The sequence below is a fragment of the Dermacentor silvarum genome, chromosome 7 (assembly GCF_013339745.2).
Source record: "Dermacentor silvarum isolate Dsil-2018 chromosome 7, BIME_Dsil_1.4, whole genome shotgun sequence".
NCBI lineage: Eukaryota > Metazoa > Arthropoda > Arachnida > Ixodida > Ixodidae > Dermacentor > Dermacentor silvarum.
This window is the reverse complement of record NC_051160.1, coordinates 28,059,884-28,081,758: the sequence shown is the minus strand read 5'-3', so window position 1 is coordinate 28,081,758 and position 21,875 is coordinate 28,059,884. Positions and strand designations below refer to the sequence as shown.

The following is a 21,875-nucleotide window of genomic DNA, read 5'->3' as shown; positions in this document are numbered from 1 at the left end:
GCTGACGCTCGGAGGCGAAGAAAGACTCGCAGGGGAAAATCGAGGAACGTTCTTATGGAGTAGGAAACAGCACTGGAAAAATAGGAAAAATGAAGCGCAGGGTGAAGGGGGGTGGGGTGGGGCGGGAGTCGTAATGCATTGCTTACTTTTGTGATAGGTTACGGTACAACAAAAACAACGCGGGCGACAGGTTGTACGCATTTATTAATAAAAGCCGCTTCGTGCGTCGTGAGATGGTTAAGATGGAGGGCGCAGTCTCCACCCGTAAAAGGAACGGAACGAGAGGCAGTGTCACCAGTTATTAAAAGTTGCTTAGTAGGTACGTTGTAGCAGACGCCAAAAGTTCCGATATCATGGGACTCGTATCTCAAAATTTACTGAAGCGTGTATTAAATCTCTCCCATGGAAGCAATGTTCTTCCTTGGAACGTTAAAGGCCTCACGTATAACACCTGATTTCTACCCGAGCACATAGTTTTGGAGCATGTCAGTAGATATGGTGCTATTACTAGTTTTTTTTTGCGTAAAGACTAAGCTTTAGGGCGCTCCGAGAGATAATCACAGCAGTATATTTCCTCCACAAGGTCATATGGTTCATGTACTCCCTTTTAAAATCATATTCCAAAGAGACACCGTTCCATTTCGAAGAAATGTTTCCGTTTTCCAACTTTCTGCAAACGATTGCACCCATAACGAGGACTGAACAAAAAAGGAAACGACTAAGTTCGTCTGCATCTCTTCTGCTGTTCTTTGGCAGTTCGTCTGCCGTCCGTCTGGAAAAAAAGTACTACACACGTCGTACGCCGGATCTATGACTTATTCCGTTTCGAGCCTTTCCAAAAAGGAGCGCGAAGCTCTGCCGCGTTACGCGTAAGTCACGTGGTCTACCGGAACCGGAAACGGCTGCTCTTATGGTTACGATCCTGGGAGAGGACGATTCCAGACGAAACGGATATGGGCTCATCTGCGTTTCCGCTCGGCGTTGCTCCCTCGCGATGATCTTGGCGAGCGGCTGCGATGGAGAAGACCATCCGGTAATGTGACCCCCTGCCTTCACTACTCCCCTCTCTCCCCCTTCTATGAATGGGGGAGTCCGTAGACCCCCACCCCCGCCCACTTGGCTCGTCCGTAAAGCACTTCCGATATGCCCGCGCTTGCGCGCATTCCTCCGACAACTTCCCGTGACTAACGACCGTCCAGCAAAAGGGGTTAAAACACCCGAGTTGGGTGGAGACTGATGCACTTCTCTTTATGGAGTCGTTACAATCTGTTCCAAATGGAGGTTACGTGCTCAGGATATACTTGGAGACCAAGGACACAGATAAAGTAGCTCGCCATTTTCATTTCGTGATACATACTTTTTATATGAGCTCGCGATGGCAATAGGGCCCTGAACATCCTCGTTCACAAACTGTCATAATGGATGTGGCGTGATGTGGGGTGGCTTTGAGGTTATACGCATCGATAAAACACGTGTCACGTTGTTTCTATCCTCGTCTGTAATTGTGACAGCGTAAGAAATTGTAGATCGCTGGACCATGTCTTAGGATTAGCACGTACATATGGGCTCGATCGGTCTCACTCAATTGTGATGCAAGCGCGTCGTTACCCCATCTCGCACAAACATTGTGTCAAGCGTGGCCTATAGCAAGACATAAGGTTACCTGTCAACTAAAATACATATTTAAAAAAAATGCCCGGATACCTAAGCACGTCTTATGAGATGTGAATGCGAAAGCATTAATGTCCGTTTGAACGTCGCTGAGCGGTCCTTCGAGTTATGAACTCCTTGCGGGCAAGCGAGCGCAGTGAGACGCTTGGCGACTTTTCATTGGACCTTACGGAGGTGCAGTTAGAACGCAGGCGATAGCTTGCGCGGGCAAGGAACGCGCGAATAACACAGGCTTCCGTGAGTAAGAGCGAGGGTGATGTGGCGTCGCGGCGATGGCATCCACCCTCGCGCAGCACCTGGCGCGCTACTAGTTCAGCAGGTCTACCCTTTCACCCGCTCTGCTCCGTCGAGGCACGCTCGTCACCTGGCGTCGCAGCCAATGGGAATTTATGTGCCGTTTCCCTGCTCCAGACGACAGACGCCAGCTTTTTCGCTCAATGGGCCATTTGACGCTTTCGAATCAATCAATAAATAAAAGTTCGATTCAATCATTCGTCACCTCTGCGCATCGTGAAGAAGACGGGCGTATTACAATGACACTGCACGCACAAATGATGACAAGGAAGAACGAACGCGTCCGTGTGGAACGAACATATGCAGGGGACACCCGGCATAACAAGGCCCAGCTAACAAGTGTCCCAGCTGAAAAGCCCCCCCCCCCCCCTCCCACACACACACTTTGCTATTTGTCAGTTTCTGGTCGTTTACTGCCAACTAGGGAGACAGGGTGTCCCTAGGTGCTAGTAGGCGCCAAATGAAAGCAGCAGAGAACGAGCTTGTATGTTGACCAAGTATGGCCGCTGTTCTGCGATAAAAAAAGAAAAGAAAAAAAAACTTTCTACAACAAAACATCAGCATGTAAGGTCAGCTCACAAGCATTTCCAAAGCACACCAATCTGTTAATGGAATGATATATAACTTATGCAATATTTACTTATTTACTTGATTTTCTTTGATTTAGCAACACAGTATGTGCCAGTGGGTGTGTGCCCGTTCGTGGCCAATCACCCAGAACGGGGATTCCCCATTACGATATCTACATACAACCCGTCAAACCAAACCAAACCAAACTAATCCACACACCTGCACGTCTTTCATCGTACTATGACCCTGTGGCGCCTTTTTTTACAAGGTCATTCACGTCCTGTCTTGAATTCGACACGTTTTTAATGCTGAGTATGAGTACCGTTTTCTCTGCAAGGTCCAACCATAGTGGCTGACGGACGCGTTCCTCACTGATATCAGCAGCACGTCTCTTGTCATAATCGCTTGTGTAAGCTATCAGTTACAAAGATATCAACCGAAGAGGTTGGTTCTTCCGGGAATGCGCATGTTCTAAAAAATAAGCTTGTGTGGCTATTGATTTGTTCTTAAATGGTTAAAGCGATCGGCTTAGGCAGAATTGATGAAATAAAGGTGGAGACTTAAGAGAACGGACATTTAGGCCTGTTGGGGTAGCTTCAGCCGCCTGTCACGCTGCTTCTTTCATTATTGTCCGTGCTTTTTTTTTCTTTGAATATCCTTATCTAATTCCTTTATATTGCGTTGAAATATCAAGTGATTCAAAGGCCAAGAATATATTTCACGCAAGGCACAGTCAACTGCGCGTCACACGGATAAACAAAGCCTAGCTGAAAAAAAATGCTACAGACATTATGAGAATTGTTTATTAATGCGTAAGCATTTTTTGGCCCGGCTGTTACTTCGCTTTTGCTCATTTGTTTTTTCCTAGCTTATGCACATCTACCAATCGCTTTTCAGGTGCCAAAGAAATGAAATACGTGTACTGAGCGGTGTTGAGGTGAGTTGCCAGGAGCGTGCATAGCCCCTTCAAAGCGATCGTATCAATTGATCGGAACGCCATCACAACTGATTTCACCCAGAACTGTTCTCTCACTTTTTATTTTATCTTACCTTTTTCCTGGCGACGCCGACGTCACCAGTTTTTTTAACGGGACCAATAATTTATTATTATTATTATTATTATTATTATTATTATTATTATTATTATTATTATTATTATTATTATTATTATTATTATTATTATTATTATTATTATTATTAATCAGAGTACCTGGATATCTTCATACCCAATTTTAATATTTTCCTGAAAGGAGTTGCAGAGGTGTTCCAGTAATTGAACAAAACCTCTAACGCTAACGGTACCTTAGGTTACCTCAAGCGAAACCTAACCCATGCCTCTCCTTCTGTAAAACTACTAGCTTACAAAACACTAATCCGACCCAAATTGGCATATGCTAGTTTTGTATGGGATGCTCCCGAACGCGCTCTAACCGATCTCACTGAATCATTACAAAACCACGTCATTAGATTCGTACTTTCTGATTACTCTTACACCACCAGCGTAAGTAACCTAAACGAACAAGCTTGTCTACCTAGTCCAAGTTCACCGCAAAATCACAAGATTTTCACTGTATCACAACTTTTTTTCATGTTTTGCCTCGTTGGTCTCCTATCGATCCAGCTCATTGCATCTCTCAACGCATCAGCCATGTTAAAGCTGTATATCCAGTACGTGGCCGCACCGTCGTGCGCCTTCAGTCGTTCTTTGTCAAGACAGCCATCGACTGGAACAATCTTCCCTCAAACATCGTTTTTCCCGTCAACCCTGTTCAGTTCAAACGCCGTTGAGTCACTCTTTGTAAACATCAACTTTTTTTCCCGCCCACCCCTTATGTAAAACCTGTGTACAGGGTTGAGGTATTTGCAATAAACAAACAAACAAAATAAATAAATAAATAAATAAATAAATAAATATGTTGCGTGTTCTCTCATCTGTAATCCTCTTCTGTTTCTCCACTTTTGCTTTGTATTTTCTCCGTGTAGACATTTTAGGCCCTGTTAAAATCTCTATCGCGAAATTTTCTTTTATGTGTGCTCGCATGTGTATGTGTGTTATGTGTGTGTTTGCATGCACTATTTCCCCTTGTGCATTGTTTTGCCGAGTGCGCCAGCACCATGCAAGCCCTTCGAGTTTGTTCCCGGGCACTTTAATAAACACCTTTGATTGAATAATTGATTGATTGATGACTGATGATTGATCACATGTACCAGCAGCTTCACATCAGGCTTCTCTGCACACACACCTGCGATGCGGAAAGGTAAGCTTTCAAGGCGGCCTAACGAGAACGGTTTTCTCTCTGATCAAATTTATTTTATTTTTGTTTTGTTTAAATTGTTCCTTATCGCTTATAAAGATAGGAATCATTTACGTTTACACTATAACACTATTATAACGATTAACTTAACTTCACAAATTACACACTTTTGTGCAGAGATAATTTGTTGGTGTACTCGCCAAAGAATTTTTACGCAATAATATATCACTGGAAGTAGCAGTAAGAACCCACAAAATCTGAAATGAACGCTATGCGAAATTGCGTAAGCAGCCTTTCCAAACATATATGGCTTACTATGACCAAGATGGCCACGTTCGTGCCGATAGAAGCACTCCTAAAGCTAAGACAGCCGTTACGAAAGCTTGGACTATGCGGAGAACAGAAGGCGGCAGGAATGACGTCACCAGCTTGAACGTTGAAGACTTATTTGCGATTCCAGCCCTAGATCAGCTATCTGCGTTAGGCCAAACTATAGGTGTGTTTGGAGAAGCGCACCTGCATGTTTCGCATATCGTCTGTCGACCGCAGAACGGGAATGCACTCGAAGCCGAACCCTTTACTTCGGTTTCGCCGCACGTAACTTCCACGTAACGAAACTAGAGTGTAGCGATCTCCACACGTTGCATTCAATCGTCGGGTTCATGTAAGTATCGGGCGTGCAGCGGAACGCCAGTGCGAAGAACCGGGAGTTCCTGAGAGGCACGTTGACCCGCCATTTAGCGGGCGTGACGCGATACCTCCTCTGGCGATCCCAGTCGGTCGCGTTCGTGAAATCACACATGCTGGCGGCGAGATTGTAGAAGAAGACCTGCGCTTCGTCAACAAGACCGTAAGGCCCTCCTACAAAGAACCGCGACAGCTTCTCCCTCGCAATGGCGGCACGGTACATGGAGTACAAAGGGTAGATCATGGCGTTGTCCAGAAAGTCCAGTTCCGTCAGCTTCGAGACTCCGTCCACAGAGGGCGTACTCCCGTAGTGGTCGGCGAGGCAGTCCTTGACGTTTTTCAGACGGCTCGTCTCGAAACTGATCAGCCCTTGCTTCCCGACGTCTCGGTTGTTCCGGACGGCGCTGGGCTCGTCGAGTGTTAATGCCTGGATTACCCCTCGTACGACGTGAGGCGTGACGACTGGATAGAAGACGGGGTGTATCGCGTTGCTGACTCCGTTTAGTAGGCTCACCGCAGCGTAGGGAAGGAACAGAGAGTTCCTGGACCTCTGGTACTCGTGCGCTGGCCACAGCGACGACACGGCGAATCGGTTGTCGTATCCCGGCGAGTCCGATCCGAACGCGTCCCAGTAGAGGGAAGACGCGTGAACGTAGATTCCGAAGACGCTGGTCAAGATGCTCGTTCCGTTCTCGCGAAGCGACGGCAAGGACACCCGTGTGTTGCGGTAATGCTCGTACTCAACGAGGTTGCTTGGTGTGCCGAACTCGAAGCTCATGTCTTTCAACTTACGGGTCGCAACTTTGATGGCGTCGGCGTCCTCGATCCACGACCTGTTGGCCACGAGCAGCGCTTTAATTAACCTCTTCGTTTTCTTGAACTGCTGCCTCATCTGCCTGTCCTGGTAGGATCGCTGCACGGTCGCGTATTCCCTGCCAGCGGTGAGCTTCGCGGCGATACCCATGCCGTACTTGTACAGCTTCTCGAGCGTGACGATGCAAGCCGCCTGTCTCTGCTTCAGTCCGTCGCCTTCGAGGTCGTGCGTGAGTGTCAAGAGGTCTTCGCCGTGTTTACCGAGGAAAGGAGATAGCTCGACGAGCACCTTAAATGTCACGTAGTTCACCACGACGTAGTCCAAACTTGAGTTTATGACGTGCCAGAGGTCCTGGATGGACACGGCGTCACTCACCAAAATGAAGGCGTTGTCGTCTAGCGGACTCGTTAGATCCCGCTAGGAGCGTGCGAAAGTACGTCGTCCAGTTCCAAGCCTCGGAGGCTGGCAGATCTTTGAGAGCGACCGCTTTGTACCGGGGCGACGTATCGTGCGGTTCGCCGGGCAGCAGCGTCGCCGCGTCCAGCTCTTTCTCAAGCGCTACGATTTGCGCGGCGGCCGAATAATTCTGAGCCAGCGGTTCGTCCGCTACGCCAGATATGTTGCCGTTTGGTTTTTCCTCCGTCGTCGCTATCCAGGTGAGCGGTTCCGCCGCCAGACCACACGCGTGACTCGTGTTCCACGCGCATAGTGCCCCGTCGACAAGCTGCAGGTAACGCTTCTCGGAGGCTCCATGTTTAAGCCTGTAGCGACGGTACAGGGTCTCTGGAGGCCCCATGGCAAGGAAGAAACCATCCCCTTCGCGACTAGGAAAGGTTCGACTGGGCTTCACCGCGACCGTGAACAGGGGGTGAAGTCTCAGTAGCCTGTCGGCTCGTGCGACGACGTGGGTCAGCGGCCGGCTCAGCGGCGTCCACGAGGTTAGGCCTAGCTCGTCTAAGATGGCGTTCAGCTCTAACGAGACCAGACGATCTCCGTTGGCTGCCTCCTTTCGGCACTCGTCGTACACCCAGATCATCTGCGTGAAGAAGTTGTCGCCTGGACCGGCTTCTACTCCGTTTAATGCCTCCTTCTTGGCCTCGGGGTAACGTCGGAAGAGTAGTTCCAGGTCTCCGAACAGGTGGACGGCGGCCGACAGAGGCGTTGGCGGTTGTTCGATGGCGTCGAACGACCTGCGCTCGTTGGCGCAGACGTGGGCGTAAAAGTCGTCGCACGGATTCTTGGCCCACACCACGTTGTTGAGAACGTTCTGCGCCGTCCATTGACACGCGGTGGACCGACAGAGCAGTGGGTTGTGTCGTGTACGAGTCCAGTGCGCGGGAGAATAGGAGATCTCGGTCTTCCATGCAGCGCGCGCCCTAGACTGTGCGTACGCTGGTAGCAGGTACTTCTTGGTGAACACTGCGGCGCCCAGGATTAGCAGGACAACGCCGATCACGAAGCAGGCTGCGCACGTGGGTATAGTCGCCAAGGCGCTCTTGATGACTCTGCGGTGCCTGCCTTCTCGAGACACTGCTGCCGGTGTCGAGCAATTCCTCGATGGAGCCATGGCGGCCTGGCAATCGTTGATGATGATGATGATGATGATGTAAAGGATGATGATGATGATCGGTCCTCTTTTATGGCTCGTACCCACTAATGAGGATAGGCCAAAAATCGGGCGTCAGGAGGTAGCTCAAGAAAATTCTTATTTGAAGAAGATAAGTGCAAATTAAAAGGAACAACAAAGGCGTTACTAGAATAATTAGACTGGTATTGAGCGAGCAGTCGGACAAAGTGGAGGGAAAATTTTAAAACGGCCATAATAAAGCAGATAATAAATACAATGTTAATAAATAATTTGGTTCGTTGATTGATTGTTTTTCCTCTACGAGAGGCCCATGCCAACCATGAGGGAGTGGCCAAGAATCGGGTGAGCTAGGGAAATAATTCGAGTGTGAAACGAAACGGATATAATAGCTTTCTTTTACCATTTCGCTGCTACCGACGTCGGCTTTATCGCTCGATGGGCCACTTGATGCTTTCGCATAAAGAAGAAGAAAAAAAAAGAAAAAAAAGCAAGCATGACGCCCCCTTCGTCGTCTGTGTACTTTTGTGTAACTGTGTAAATAATGCCATACCAACTGACCCATCAGTTTTTCCTTATGAAGCTTATAAGCATGTAACTCAAAAAGAACAAAGCGGTATCAAAATTCTGTAAACACGGGGACATCAAAGCGGAAAAAAAATTCTCTTATACACCGTTCTGAAATGTACCCCTTATTTTTGAGTCGGACTTTGTTAAAACCTTCGCAAATGTTGCAACAATTTTATTTAAGCTTGCATAACAAGTAGTACATCTGTTTCAGACGATCTAACCGAGAGGGTTTACAAAACTGCGATCGTACTTGGACTTATATGTTACCTTACGGCGATGCCGACAGTGATCAGCCTGGAATGCATCATCATCATCATCATAATCGTCATGATCAGCCTATATTTATGTCCACTGCAGGACGAAGGCCTCTCCCTGTGATCTCCAATTACCCCTGTCTTGCCCTACCTGATTCCAACTTGCGCCTACGAATTTCCTAACTTCATCGCCCCACCTAGTTTTCTGCCGTCCTCGACGACGCTTCCCTTCTTTGGTATCCATTCTGTAAGCCTAATGGTCCACCGGTTATCCATCCTACGCATTACATGGCCTGCCCAGCTCCATTTCTTCCGCTTAATTTTAACTAGTATATCGGTTACCTCCGTTTGTTCCCTGATCCACGCCGCTCTCTTCCTGTCTGTTAACTTTAGGCCTGACATTTTTCGTTCCATCGCTCTTTGCACGGTCTTTAACTTGTTCTCGAGCTTCTTTGTTAACATCCCAGTTTCTGCTCCATATGTTGGCACCGGTAGAATGCAATTATTGTACACTTTTCTTTTCAACGGCAGTGGTAAGCTCCCAGTAAGGATTTGGTAACGCCCATATAATTGCAATGAAGAACGATTACTCCTATAAACATGAATGTAACCATGTATTGCGCAGGAAGGCACTGTAATGGCCGTCGTCTTGACCCCACTTGCATGTACCGCGCGTATGGGCTGCCGGCCAACAGCACCGAGGCGCTTTTATGGCCACGCGTTCCCTACTCGATCTCGCACGCGGGGTGCAGCTCACAATGATGATGATGTACCTCTGTCATGGCTCGCACCCACTAAGGGGGATAGGCCGAGAATCGGGCGGCAGTGTGAATACTAAAGAAAACTCATATTTGAAAACAAGCAAACAAGAAAATGTCACAGTTTCGCCCTAAGGGCGAAGCAATGAATGCGATAGCAACACAGCAATGTCATACGAAGTAAGGTGAGCGGCTTTGGTAGCAATATGAATTGTAGTAAACATGAGCTGATTAAGTAAGCAGGTGTGCTGCGGCGTAAGTAGACCGACATGAAGAGAGACTCGATGACCACGAGAAGGCGCGTGTGCAACGGTGGTGTTGATGAGAAGCGCTTACCGTGGGCAGCGCGTGCGAAGGGACACACCTGTAGTGCTGCACTGCCGATCTGGGCAGCATTGCATGTGTAGCGTGCGTTGGAAAATGTGGCCCGACTATTACTAACTGAATGAACAAGCGTGGTGTGAGCGCGCACAAACAAACATGAATAGATCACACTGAATGAGTGCAGCCAACGACTGTCAAAACGCTGGCAGCGAGCGCATACGCCGCGCAGCGGGCGAAGGTACGTGCGGTCTATCGCTTCAACGGAAACTGAGCGGCGAATGCACGGCGCATAAAGGTCAGAGCCGTGTGGAGATAAGAGACTGTGCGGGCGAGCGAACGACGAGCGCGGTAGTTGGCAGAGTAAAAGTGCGCCCCCCCCCCCCCCCCCGCGCTCCCTCCGGCGCTGGCTCCCCGCTTCCTTGCGTGCGCGTGGGTGATTGAGTGCGTTCGCTCTCCGTGATAGCGCGCGTCCCCGCACGCTTCCGCTCGGGCATACGGCGCGCGGCGAAGATTTTATCTATAGGGAACCTCACGGCGACGGCGACGGCGACGGCAGAAATCCGGTTGAAGTGTCCATATAATTGCTATCGCAATAAAACAAAATATGGTGTGACTTCCTCGAGCAGTGGGGCTTCGCCACACGGATGCTCTCTGCAACTTCAAAATCTCTCGAGGAAATCACCCCATAAGCTAACTATGCATAACCCTGACCTAGTCCCTCTGTTATATGTTGTGAATAGTTTCCTTGAATATTCTATAGTGCTCTCTGTTATGCTCTCTGCCTGCCATTTATTTGTATTTGTATCCAGTGCATATATAGGTGAACATTAGAACGTGAGTTATTGCGAAGGTTATATGTATCATCTGTCAAAGTAAACTAAATTTACTCACTTACTTCAGCTGTAGATTGGCAATCAAAGAATCGATGTATATTCGATCGACCTGGATTGGATTGGATTTCCTTCTACGATGGCGCAATAAATTTCGAAAAGAAAATGAGTCCTTAATTCATCATTCATTACTCCAGTAGCGGGTACGCGCCATCACTTGAGGCCTAGCAACAACAGCAACCGCTACTGGGGCGGCGAAAGGACCCGGTGAAGATGGAATCCCGCGTGTAATGTTTTCCTTGATAAGTGGGTTTCAGCGTGGCACAGAATCGACGCAACCACGGATGAGACATGCACAAGCTTCTGCATTCAGGTAAACCTATCACAGGAAGTTGTGTGTTTGTTACTAGGCATGCGATTACATAAGTTCAAGATGTATTGGTTCCGCGGTTGTCCATCATGGCACAGAACCAACTAGACAAGACTGCGCTTCATGTGTGTCTAATGCTTTAATACGTTCGTGTCGAAAGTATTGCCTGGGAGTGGAGTGTTCCATCGTGTCAGATTACATAACTACGCGCCCATTGCGCCCGCAGAGTAACGCTGACAAAATGTTGCCGGCACTTGCTTCTTATCGGCTGGCAGCAAGCACATGATTAGGCTTCCCGGGATGCTGTTACAAACTCAGACATTGTGCTGGCAGCCGGCAACTTAGTCCCGTCTACAGGATCATGCCTCTGCCCGGTTGGCGAATCCAGACCAGGGTTCTTGAATAATGATTATTTTCTCTTTGCGCGGTGAAAAAAAAAAATGGGAGCAGTACAGAACAGGAGTGATTTGGGAACCTCAGGTCACAAAACCAGCCAAAAATAGGGCACTGCCGATGTAAGTTTTTCGCAGTTTGAATCATGGCTACCGGCAATATAGGCACTTCGACTTCATAACTCTACACAACCAACCTGATATTGCGTCTGAAATCTTAGTATTTGCAGACGGGTGGATGCTGTGTTGCAGGTTGGGGTAATCCCGCTTGCGGAAAGGCAAAATGTTCAGCTTGACCAGTGCGTTAACAACCTCAGTTCTGCAACTGCAGCTGATTGCTGTTCGTGCCCTGGATGGAACTTGAGAATACAGTGTGACACTACCTATACGTGAAGTTCTCGATGCTACTTCTTGACCGATCCATAAGTGCATGACATGATCTAACCAAATGACTGACAGGAAAAAAAAAAAAGACGTCCATGGCGCAAGGTGTACGTTCTTATTTATTCCGTTTACGTCTGCACATAGCTTGCAGTTTGTTCCTTCTCCTGGTGACAAATGCCTCTGCCAGCCGGGATCAACCTGTGTTCAGTACGGCGGCCAGGAATGTCCTGTACAGAGGCGCCGCTTCGCTCACGCTGGAGGTCCTGGACCATCACGGGTCCCGACCAGACAGGTATTACGCAATTGTGACTGACGCTGGCTTCTTTTCTTTCATTTGGCGATGCGGACAAAGCATCTTCACAAATAAATCTTCTACTTGTTCTTATAAATTTAGCAGTTCACTGCAACTGCAGTGGCGGATAGCGTACAAGAAAAAAAAAACACAATTTTGAAAGTGACTGGCATTGGTGCTAGAGTGACTCATTATATGTATTTCAAGTTTTTATGTCAATTGCAGGATGTGTCCAACCAGGAATTTAATGTGTTTGTCATGGTTTTCTCCTGTAACGTGACTGTTGTAACCCGAACTAGATGCAGGTTTACCTGATGATGGTAACTTGAAGTGGTCAACAGTGGTCGAACAAGGAAGCCATCTCTTGTCCTACCACTGCTAATAACAACGATTGTAATATGCATGTAATGTATTCAAACCTCAATGTGGCCGTGTAACAGGGAATCAGAACCTCAGTCAAGCCGCAGCACGAGATTTAACTCCACTCTCCTTTCTCCGAAGGAAAATAAACTTCAATTCACATTGAATTGAAAAATTGACATCAGACGCCTGATTCACAAGGCTGAATCATTTGGCGGTAACATGGTTCAGGTGAGGTCTGCTGGGTGGCTGGCCTCATGTCTTTAAAATAATTGTTACCCACGCTGGTGTTTGTGGAGCAGCTTCTGAAAACGTCTTACTGTCTGCGTCCGCATAGACAATGCTGTCGTGTACCTAAAATTAGCATGAATATATAAATGAAACGCGTACGCGCGTTCCAAGTAAAGAAAGCTTCCCGCTGAATAAAAAAAAATATTTCTTTTCTAGAAGTCAAACTCGGCACCACCGCCTTTCCTTGGTATATCTCCCTTAAGCCTTATAAATGTTAGACCTTTCGGGCTTACCTTGTTTCCTAATGATAATGATAATCATAATATTGCGTGTATATTTATTTAGTACATTCTGTTCGCACATGGGCGTGCAGTTCGATGACCTGAAAGTGCCGGGAGCGTAGCGTTAAAGGAAAAAAAAATGCACGTAGGATAGACTACATTACTGTTGATAAAAAATACAAGCTTCAAAGGGTGCAAATTTTTCTTAGAGTGTGGCAAACGAGCTAGCCCGGAAGATAGAAGCTAGAAGTATGGGGATGAATTATTCGTCACCTCGAAGCAGTAGAATCTCGATTAAGTAAAGTTCGGTATTTCGGTGCTTCATTCAGGTTACGCCTGCACATTCTATTTGAAAACTGCGTCTGCAGCTTGATGTCTTGTTAGAACTATGCGAATTTTACGACATTCTTTAGCTGCTTGATTCTTCTTGGCAGAAAACGCTAAACACCCGTGTCAAGGTACTACGTGAAACATTACAGAGTTTTAGCATGTCAGCAAACGTATTAGATAGAGTTTATGGAATACTTGAATACCGAAGACAGGGACGTGCGCAGCAGCTCTGGCGGCGCCATTTTTTGACGCTGGCATCAACTATATGACACACGGAGCTATAGTAGCGACGACCTACGTGCTGGCTCTATCTACGTGCTGGTTCAAAGGCGGTGGAGCAACAACCATTAGTCGTATAGTTAATTTCATTTTACTTTTTCCCTCTCGGTTCTCGGGTCTATGAAGAACGTTCGCATCCAGCTGCGAGACTTGGTGTGAATTGCAAGGCACACTGAGCACTGATTCCTTGAATACTTGGAACACATCTGTGGCAGCGTTCTTGATACAGGCTACCCGAATTTTCTCCCTTTCTGCGTGTACAATGACAAAACACAAAAACGCTTTCCGCACGTTGGAGCTGCAGAAAGCGTCACAAGATGGCGATACTGACGCTGCTGCTACCGTCGGCGTCACTGGTGGTATGCATTTTCGTATAATGTGATACGATAACGGACGCGCTAAAGCTCTCTCTCTATATATATTACACAAAGCGATCACTGTGGCTGGGAAGCTCTGCCCAATCCGGCTGAAATTTGCTTCAGCAGTTGGTAAGGACTCTGCGTCCCGTCGTCGGCTCCTCAGCATCAGCGGTAATAGGGATATGGTGAAAGCGTCATCATCATCGTAATCATAAGCCTATATTGCAGCTCAGTGGGGTTCGAAGGCTCCTGCCAGAGATCTACACCCTCCGGCTGAATGTGTGTGTGTGTGTGTGTGTGTGTGTAGAGAGAGAGAGAGAGAGATGGGTTCTTTAAAACTGGGCCGATGTAATGTAGCGGTTCTTTTCGATCGATTCTACTCCTTTGTTATCATGCACCGTTCTCTAACTGCCGATTTAAGCGATGACGTAGGCTGGACACGGATGGCGAAGCACGAAAGATAAAATAATTCGAACATAATCGCTGCATTTGTATCCCGGCCCTCACAGGTCTTTCCGGCCAAGGGTGCTACACCAAACACAGTGTATACATTTCGAGTGCAGAAATGTTTACTTTTTCAGTTAAATTTCAATCACCCTGTTAATCGAAATCGTGAACTGTACAGCGGTGCCCCGGAACAGAGGGATCGCAACACGCTCCTGTCTCCGCTGGCTCTCGCCCTGTCGTTCGCCGTCGTCTTGGAAGGCTCGGTGGCCAGGACCATTGACCACATCCTCGAGACGCTCCACTGGCAGCTTCTCAGGGACTCGGACATCCGCTACGTCATGGCGCACTCTCTGCATCGCCTTTCGAACCTCCCCAACGACAGCGTCCGCGTCGAGGCGGCCGCGTTCGTGCAGCGCGACTTTGACGTCGTCAGGGCGTACCGGGAGTCCCTGGACACGTACTACGGCGCCTGACGTCCTACTGGTCAACTTCCTCGACCAGAGGGCGGCGCTCGTGGCCATCAACTCGTGGGTGTGCCGAGTGACGTCACGGGTAAGCTGGCGAGCACTATGTAGTTTCACGTATATACATACAACCTGCCGCGGTATGGCTTAGCGGCTGTGGCGTTGCGCTGCTAAGCTCGAGGTCGCGGTTTCGACCTCGGCCGCGGCGGCCTCATTTAAACGGGGCCAAATGCAAAAGCTGTCGCGAACATAGATTTAAGGGTACGATAAAGAAGCTGCAGGCGATCAAAAGTAATACGGAGCCCTTCACTACGGCGTGCCTCGATCATAATTAGATGGTGGTTTTCGCGGGTAAAACCGCAGAAATTGATACTTTTTTTTTCTGGTCTTCTTGTATATATAGTTGCGTCGCAAAAGCGGACTGACGACATTTTCGACAGGTCATTTTTGTTGTGCTAAATGAAAGCCCTCACGCTCTATCTAAATTTTAGAAGAAGTACTGGAAAACGTTAGAGCGACAGATACTTGGGCTTCTACACACCACTTCCAGTTTCGTAACCCGGGAGGTGGATGCATCATGACGTCGTGATAAACTGGCTCGCACTGTTGCCGCGATCGCTCCTGCTGCCTGACCTGAGCGGATCCAGGAGAAACGAGCGTAACAGTCGTTTTATTTTTAAAGCGAAGCTTTATATTGTTAGGCGAAACAAAAAAGCGTCTGTCCGTCGCCTGTGTACAGAAAACCATCATCATCAGCATTGGCTCGAGTGTCGTCGTCTTCTTCCGCAGCTGGCTCGTTGGCGCCCCTCGGGTTGCGCTCGCGCCACTGCTACCGCGTTGGTCGTCCTCGTCTTCTTCCACAGCTGGCTGCGTTGCCGCTCATCATTCCAGCGTAGAATTTCACTTCTCTTCTGTCGTCGTAATAGTGAGGCCGCGTTTACCCCCCGGGGGTATGAGCCATTGCTTAAGGGGGGTCTGAGCATTCATTGTCTTACGTAACGGACAAATTCAATTTTGAAGCAATTTAATTTCGAAGAATCCACGCCCACGAGCAAACTCGAGACATCGAACGCAAGCGACGACGGCGGACTGCGGGAATACCGTCAGTGACGCCGTTCTCTCCGTCGCAGCCGAACCTGTGGGTAACCTCATAATTGAGAAATAGTTTAATGAACCGTTGGGATTAACCCGGTGATAAACACCGGGGCCGCACGTTTCAGCTTCGCTGGTTAACCATCTGCACGGAGTGCTTAGGCGGTGATTTTTTAGATGTGAAGCATCTTATGGTTAGGGGCTATGTCACTCCCCCCCCTCCCTCCATCCATCCATCCATCCGCCGTGCGGCGTCCACACCCATACTGCGCATGCGCATCCTCCTCCCCCTCCTCTCCTTGTCTCATCTCCTCTCCTCTCGGCATTCGTGCGCATGCTCCTCCCCCTCCTCTCCTTGTCTCATCTCCTCTCGGCATTCCTCCTCTCCTCTCCTACGCTCCTCTCCTCTCCGGATTGCGCAACGAATGGCAACACCTGTGGCTCCGCGCGCAATAATGCGAAGCAGCTTAGGTTAGAGGCGCGACGGTAGGCGCTGCATACTCCGCTGGGGGGCGCCAATGTAGCTCGCGGTATAATGACGCGCGCGCGCGCTCCGCTCCTCTCATTCTCCTCCCGCAACGCACGGTAAATATAACGGTAGCTACGTACCTCAACCTAACGGAAACGACGAACTGAAAACTAATGGGAACTTGAATCGACCACATGGCTGCTTCGCATACTACTCAGGGTTCCGCTACGGGAAGATGGTGTCTTTTTTTACGATCAACGTCATCATGCCTAGCCAGTATTGCCCCACGACGTCAAGCAGTTTTGCTCTATGCCATGACGTCACGATAATGTCGATGACGCCAGGTGCGCTGTTTTGAGAGCAACTTTATCATGAAATTAAAGTGTCTAATGTTTCCCAAACTCCGTACTTGCCGGGCGTTATTGTTTACGTGCGCGAAGTGCGCGGCCGAGTTTTACAACATCGAAAGAAAGTCAGTATACTTCCCTTAAGAGAGCGCTAACACAAAACATCTCGTGCCTATTTTTAATTTTAGTTTTATATTTTTACTACAGTACTGCGCCGTTTCTTGAGTTCTCCCGCAGCCTTGTTTCACGAATGCTATATGCAATCGCCCGAGATGACTGAACACAGCCTATGCGTACCTGTACTATCCCTGCAGGTGTGCCGGTCGCCAACTATGTTCTCTACGGAATTACGAAACGATACGAAGAAACGCTACCCGAATGTTCTCACTGCACCGAATGCAAGCCCCCAAGCACATAATTCCTTTAATAACCCGAATTCAATATCTCTAGGCCACTGTGCCCTTTTTAAAGCCATTGTCATTATTTCGCCCGTTTTATTATTCGAACGGGCGCGTTCGCCACCGAACGCCAACTAGCTCTTTAGAGACGGACGTGCTCTAACGTGGATGCTTCGCGGTGTTATCGGCGGTGGCGCTGTGTAAAGTTCCTGCGTAGGGAGTCTACACGCAAGCGGTGTTTTTGCATGTAGGTTCCCTATTCCTGCGCCACTAAATATTTCCCGCCGTCTGGTCCATGCTCTAGGAAATGCGCTCTTCTTTCATGTCTAACACAATTTGCAAATTACGTATGCTTGCACGACATTATAGCGCGAACTTGGACAAAGTAAAAATATACGAGATAAAATAAAAGGACGGCGAGAGAGGCGACAGACGAAGACAAGGCGCTGACTTTGAACTGAATTTTAATCCCCCCCCCCCCCCCCCCAAAGGAAAAAAAACATGTTTTTCGGAAATTAATATTCAGTAGAAATTCGGCCGTTTGTCTTCGTCTGTCGCCTCTTTCGCCACCCTTTGTCCGAGCTCGCCCTTATCAAACGTCATGGATAACCACACCATAAAATAATTTACACCCATAAAGTGAATAAGGTGTAATTCAGCCCATAACTTGCATCCTTACACTGAAAAAGGGTTAAGGAGGTCAGTTACAAACGGTGTAAGGGTGTGTAAGGGTAACTCACATCCTAACACCGAAAAATGGTGTAAGGGTGTGAGTTACAAAAGGTGTAAGAATGTGTAAGGGTAACTGACACCCTTACACCAAAAAAGGGTGTAAGAATGTGAGTTACAGACCGATTTATACCCTTATTCATTTTTATGGGTGTAAATTATTTTACAGGTGTAGGGGTTCAAATAACCAAAAACAGCATGAGTTCCACGTTCGAACTAAACGAGTTTTTTCTTCTATAGCAATATATCGTTTATAGCCGGGACTTTCCAGTGCGTTCGAATTAAGCGAAAGGTCTACCCAAGTGTGGTCGAATCAGCGGACGTCGACTGTATCTATATTTAAGGTAATTCTAAGGCTGCTCCTGGACAAGACGTCGGAGATCGATTCGAAATCGAGGTTCATGGCTACGGGCGTCCTGACGCTGAAGCTGGCGTTCGACCAGCCGTTCCACAATCCGCGAGTCCAGCTGCCGTTCTTCACCTCTTCAGTGGAATCGCAGTCCGTCGAGTCCATGCACACGGTGGGAACGTTTGGCTACAAGCAGCTTGCAGACCGTGGCTTCGACGCCGTGGCATTGCCACTGCTATCCGGAAACCTCAGCTTGCTCCTTCTGATGCCTGTCGACGGTTCCAGCCTGGCGGCTGTCCGCAAGAGCCTCGTCATGCATCCGGACGTGCTGCTCAACCTCGAGGCCGAGATGGACCCCACCGTTGTCGAGGTCACACTTCCTCGGTTTAAGGTAAGGTTCGTCTCTAGAGTAATGGCGCCACAGAAAGTAAAACGATGATGGGAAAAGCAGACACGGTGAACACAAGCGCCTACATTGAACTCAATATTTACTGGAGAACACGCAGAATGCCTCTAATACTAGCACGTGGTAATATGAAGTGATGTTATCCATTGCAAGACGAATTCATTTTCCCGCAACGCAATTGACGGATCACTGATGAACTTGTATTTGAATTGCACAAAAAATAATTCGTTCTTGAATAAATGCGGTCACTTCAAGTGTCGCGCAGTATATTCTCTCAGTTTATTATTAAAACTTGAAGGTCGGCGTTGTGTTCAGCGTGCCTGCTTTTCTTGTCCTCAGTAATTTTCTGTGGTGCCATTAAACTGGGAATTGACCAATACCAACTGTTCCAATTTTCAGTACTTTTTTAAGGTAAGACCATTAAACAATACACCTCCAAGAGATGACAGTTTGAGGGCGGGATTCGTCACGTTGAAGTTGGTGTTCGATCAGGTATTACAGAATCCAAGAGAGCAGCGACAGCCTCCTGTACTTTCTTCGATGCCTGCATGCCCTGGCGACGCCAAAGCCGGGAGTCACTTAGAGGGCGCCACATACCGTGGCAGTTGGTCACAGTTTTTGGGACACGGTTAGGACCACGTGAGCGTTTCTTCGAACACTAGAGAGATTTACCATATCCGGTATTCAGGTAAACGCAAGCGGACTGGGCGGTTCTAACTTCGCAGCAAGTGTAAAGTTTTGGCAGCGGCGTAATCGTGTTACTGCAGAACATTCACTCCAGCAGATATATAGATATATATACGAGGGACGTTCCAAACGAAAGTTTTGTCATGTTTTTGACAGAGAACATGCTACACCAGGTGAAAGACACAATCGCCATAAGAATAAACGCCCGTTGCTGGTTCAACGACGGAAGGCACGTCGACGTCAGCGGAGGAGGAACGACGCATGCGCAGAGCGCCGAAGAAGTAGCAGCAGACCAGCGTGCCCGAGGTTATTCGAGCACAAATCACGATGGCAGACAGACGTATGCTGACAACGTGGTCGCCAATTGAAGTGTGTGCTGTTATTCGGTAGGAATTGGCACGTGGGGACTATAGTGTGTCCGTCGTAAATGAACGTGAGGTCATGTCTCGTCAAATGTTTGGTCGCTGGTGTTGCAGGGCACCGAGTCTTACCAGAGTGGATTCTTCAAACTGATTGCACGCGCCTCGACAAATGTCGCAATGTCGGTGGCGACTATGTGGAAAAATATTGCAAGGTGTATAGTTCATATATACATGGCGTATATATATATATATATATATATATATATATATATATATATATGCATGGAGAGAGAGAGAGAGAAATACATAATGGCATTTCTGCTGCAGGGGATGAGTTCGCACGTAGCAGACACAGTCTCTTCGATTTTCGTTTTAGTCTTTGTCCACTGATTCAACCGCGTGCCTAAAGGCATGTTCTAAGTGGTTACAAGCGGCGTACCCAAAATAAAAACAAACAAACAGGAAGGCAGACCTTGTGCGACCAACACAGTTTCTGTGAAGCTGTTGGGGTGAGAACACCCCTTCCCTCTCGCATTTCGAACTCCACTGAAACGGAAGTGTGGTTTGTTTTTGTGGTCGCACAGCTGCACCTATTCAGCTCCCGCACTTGTACCTTCGCCCACACCATAACCTTCATCCTTCTACGCATACCCTATTCTCTCCATGTTTCAGCACACCATGTGCTCTTTCCTTCCTTGAAAGTGCGCGGACGATTTCAAATGTGCGCTTTCGGACTTGACACATTCGGTGATTCCGTTTTCTAGACGATGTGGTCGAAATAAGAAACTCGCAGCAAAACAAACGCTTTTCTCGGTTAAAATTTATGTTTACGATAATGCAGCAGATCATGTTCTCATGTTGGTGTCCTTTTTTTTTTCCTTCGCAAGGTGACCGCCGTATGCGGACTTAAGTCGGCACTGACCTCGCTGGGCCACGGCTTCGTGTTCGACCGCTTCCAGACCAACATGGGGGCAGTCAGCCGGCACGGTCACGCCTACGTGTCCAACATCCTGAACGCCGTGTCACTCGACGTCGGTCCCATCACGGCGACGGCGACGGCGACGACGTCCGGAGGCGAACCGGACGCGCCTGTGAACGAAGCTGCCGACGCCTCGACGACGAATCCCGCGGTCGCCTTTCACGTCAACAGGCCGTTCATCTACGTGGTGACCGACAAGACAGACGGCTTGCCTCTGGCCATCGGACAGTTTGTAGATCCATCAGGCACAGCCAACGACGCTGCCAGCAAGTTGTGAAGCCTAAAGGCTTGCCGGTAATGCAATGTCCTCCGAGATCCAGACGCGTACGAATCTCGGAGGCTTTGGTATAGTGTTGGCTTTTGTATGAGAGCACAGGACTGAGCGGAGAGGGAGAGCTGAGAGGGTAAAAATGTGCTGGCCTAGAAATGTACCCATAACGAACACGACATGACGCCATCATCCCTTACTTATCGCGAATACCACGCGCGCCGTCAGTATTAACCGAACCTGATTAAAATTTGCCAGGAATGTGTTGCGAAAACTTGAAGATATAGCTGAGAGTTATACGCCGGCGATTAGGATAAATGCTGGAAGAGTTTTGATAAATCCGGCCGAAAATAATTTGAATTTGTTATATTACTTTAATAATTAATATTACATATGCGCATTACTCTTTAGAATGCAAAAAAAAAAATTCACCTGACGTTTTGCCAGCAATTGTGAATGATTTCATGCATCAGTGAATGTCTGCTTTGTGCCAGTATCTGCAATTACTCTTTCGGCATGTCTAAACGAGAGTTTCTCGAAAAAGAAATAAAATGAAAGAAATGATGGTCATTCGCTTGAATCGTCAGCAGACTTGTACACGTTAAAGAAAGGAAAGCAACCGATTACAATTACAATTACATATTTCAGAAGCGTAATTGATTTCAGTTACCAGTTATAGCCCCAAGAATGTAAGTGAGGAACTACTAAAACGTAAACGGTTACTTTGACGTCACTTTCAATCATGCTTTTAATAACATAGCAAGAATACAGTTAGTACAACGAGCTCGACTGGCTCTTTCAATACATCTTCTGCACACCTTCCCAGGTTGTTTAACTTCACTGAGAATAGGTTTTCAAAATGTTTTTCGGTAATCTTTCCTCATTTTCTTGTAAAGACATCTGCAGGCTGCAGCGACCCTGAAAACTCGCTCGATGAGCGCCCCGGAGAGGAACGCTGTGTTTTAGCATACGAACACCTTTCTCACAA

At 48.0% G+C, this 21,875-nt stretch overlaps 1 protein-coding gene across 1 annotated transcript; it reads left to right on the top strand.

Moving 5' to 3' along the window:
- The first annotated feature begins 18,237 nt into the window (after positions 1–18,237).
- Positions 18,238–20,896, top strand: LOC119458777 (ovalbumin). Its single transcript, XM_037720639.2, has 2 exons — positions 18,238–18,576; positions 20,528–20,896. Exons 1-2 carry the CDS (start codon positions 18,238–18,240, stop codon positions 20,894–20,896), a joined length of 708 nt encoding a protein of 235 aa, XP_037576567.1.
- The last annotated feature ends 979 nt before the right edge of the window (positions 20,897–21,875 follow it).

Excerpts from the sequence above, each read along its gene's own strand:
- LOC119458777 (XM_037720639.2), top strand. The coding sequence starts at position 18,238 with ATGGCTACGGGCGTCCTGACGCTGAAGCTGGCGTTCGACCAGCCGTTC. Across the intron at positions 18,577-20,527 it reads TCACACTTCCTCGGTTTAAG|GTGACCGCCGTATGCGGACT; the intron begins GTAAGGTTCGTC and ends TTCCTTCGCAAG.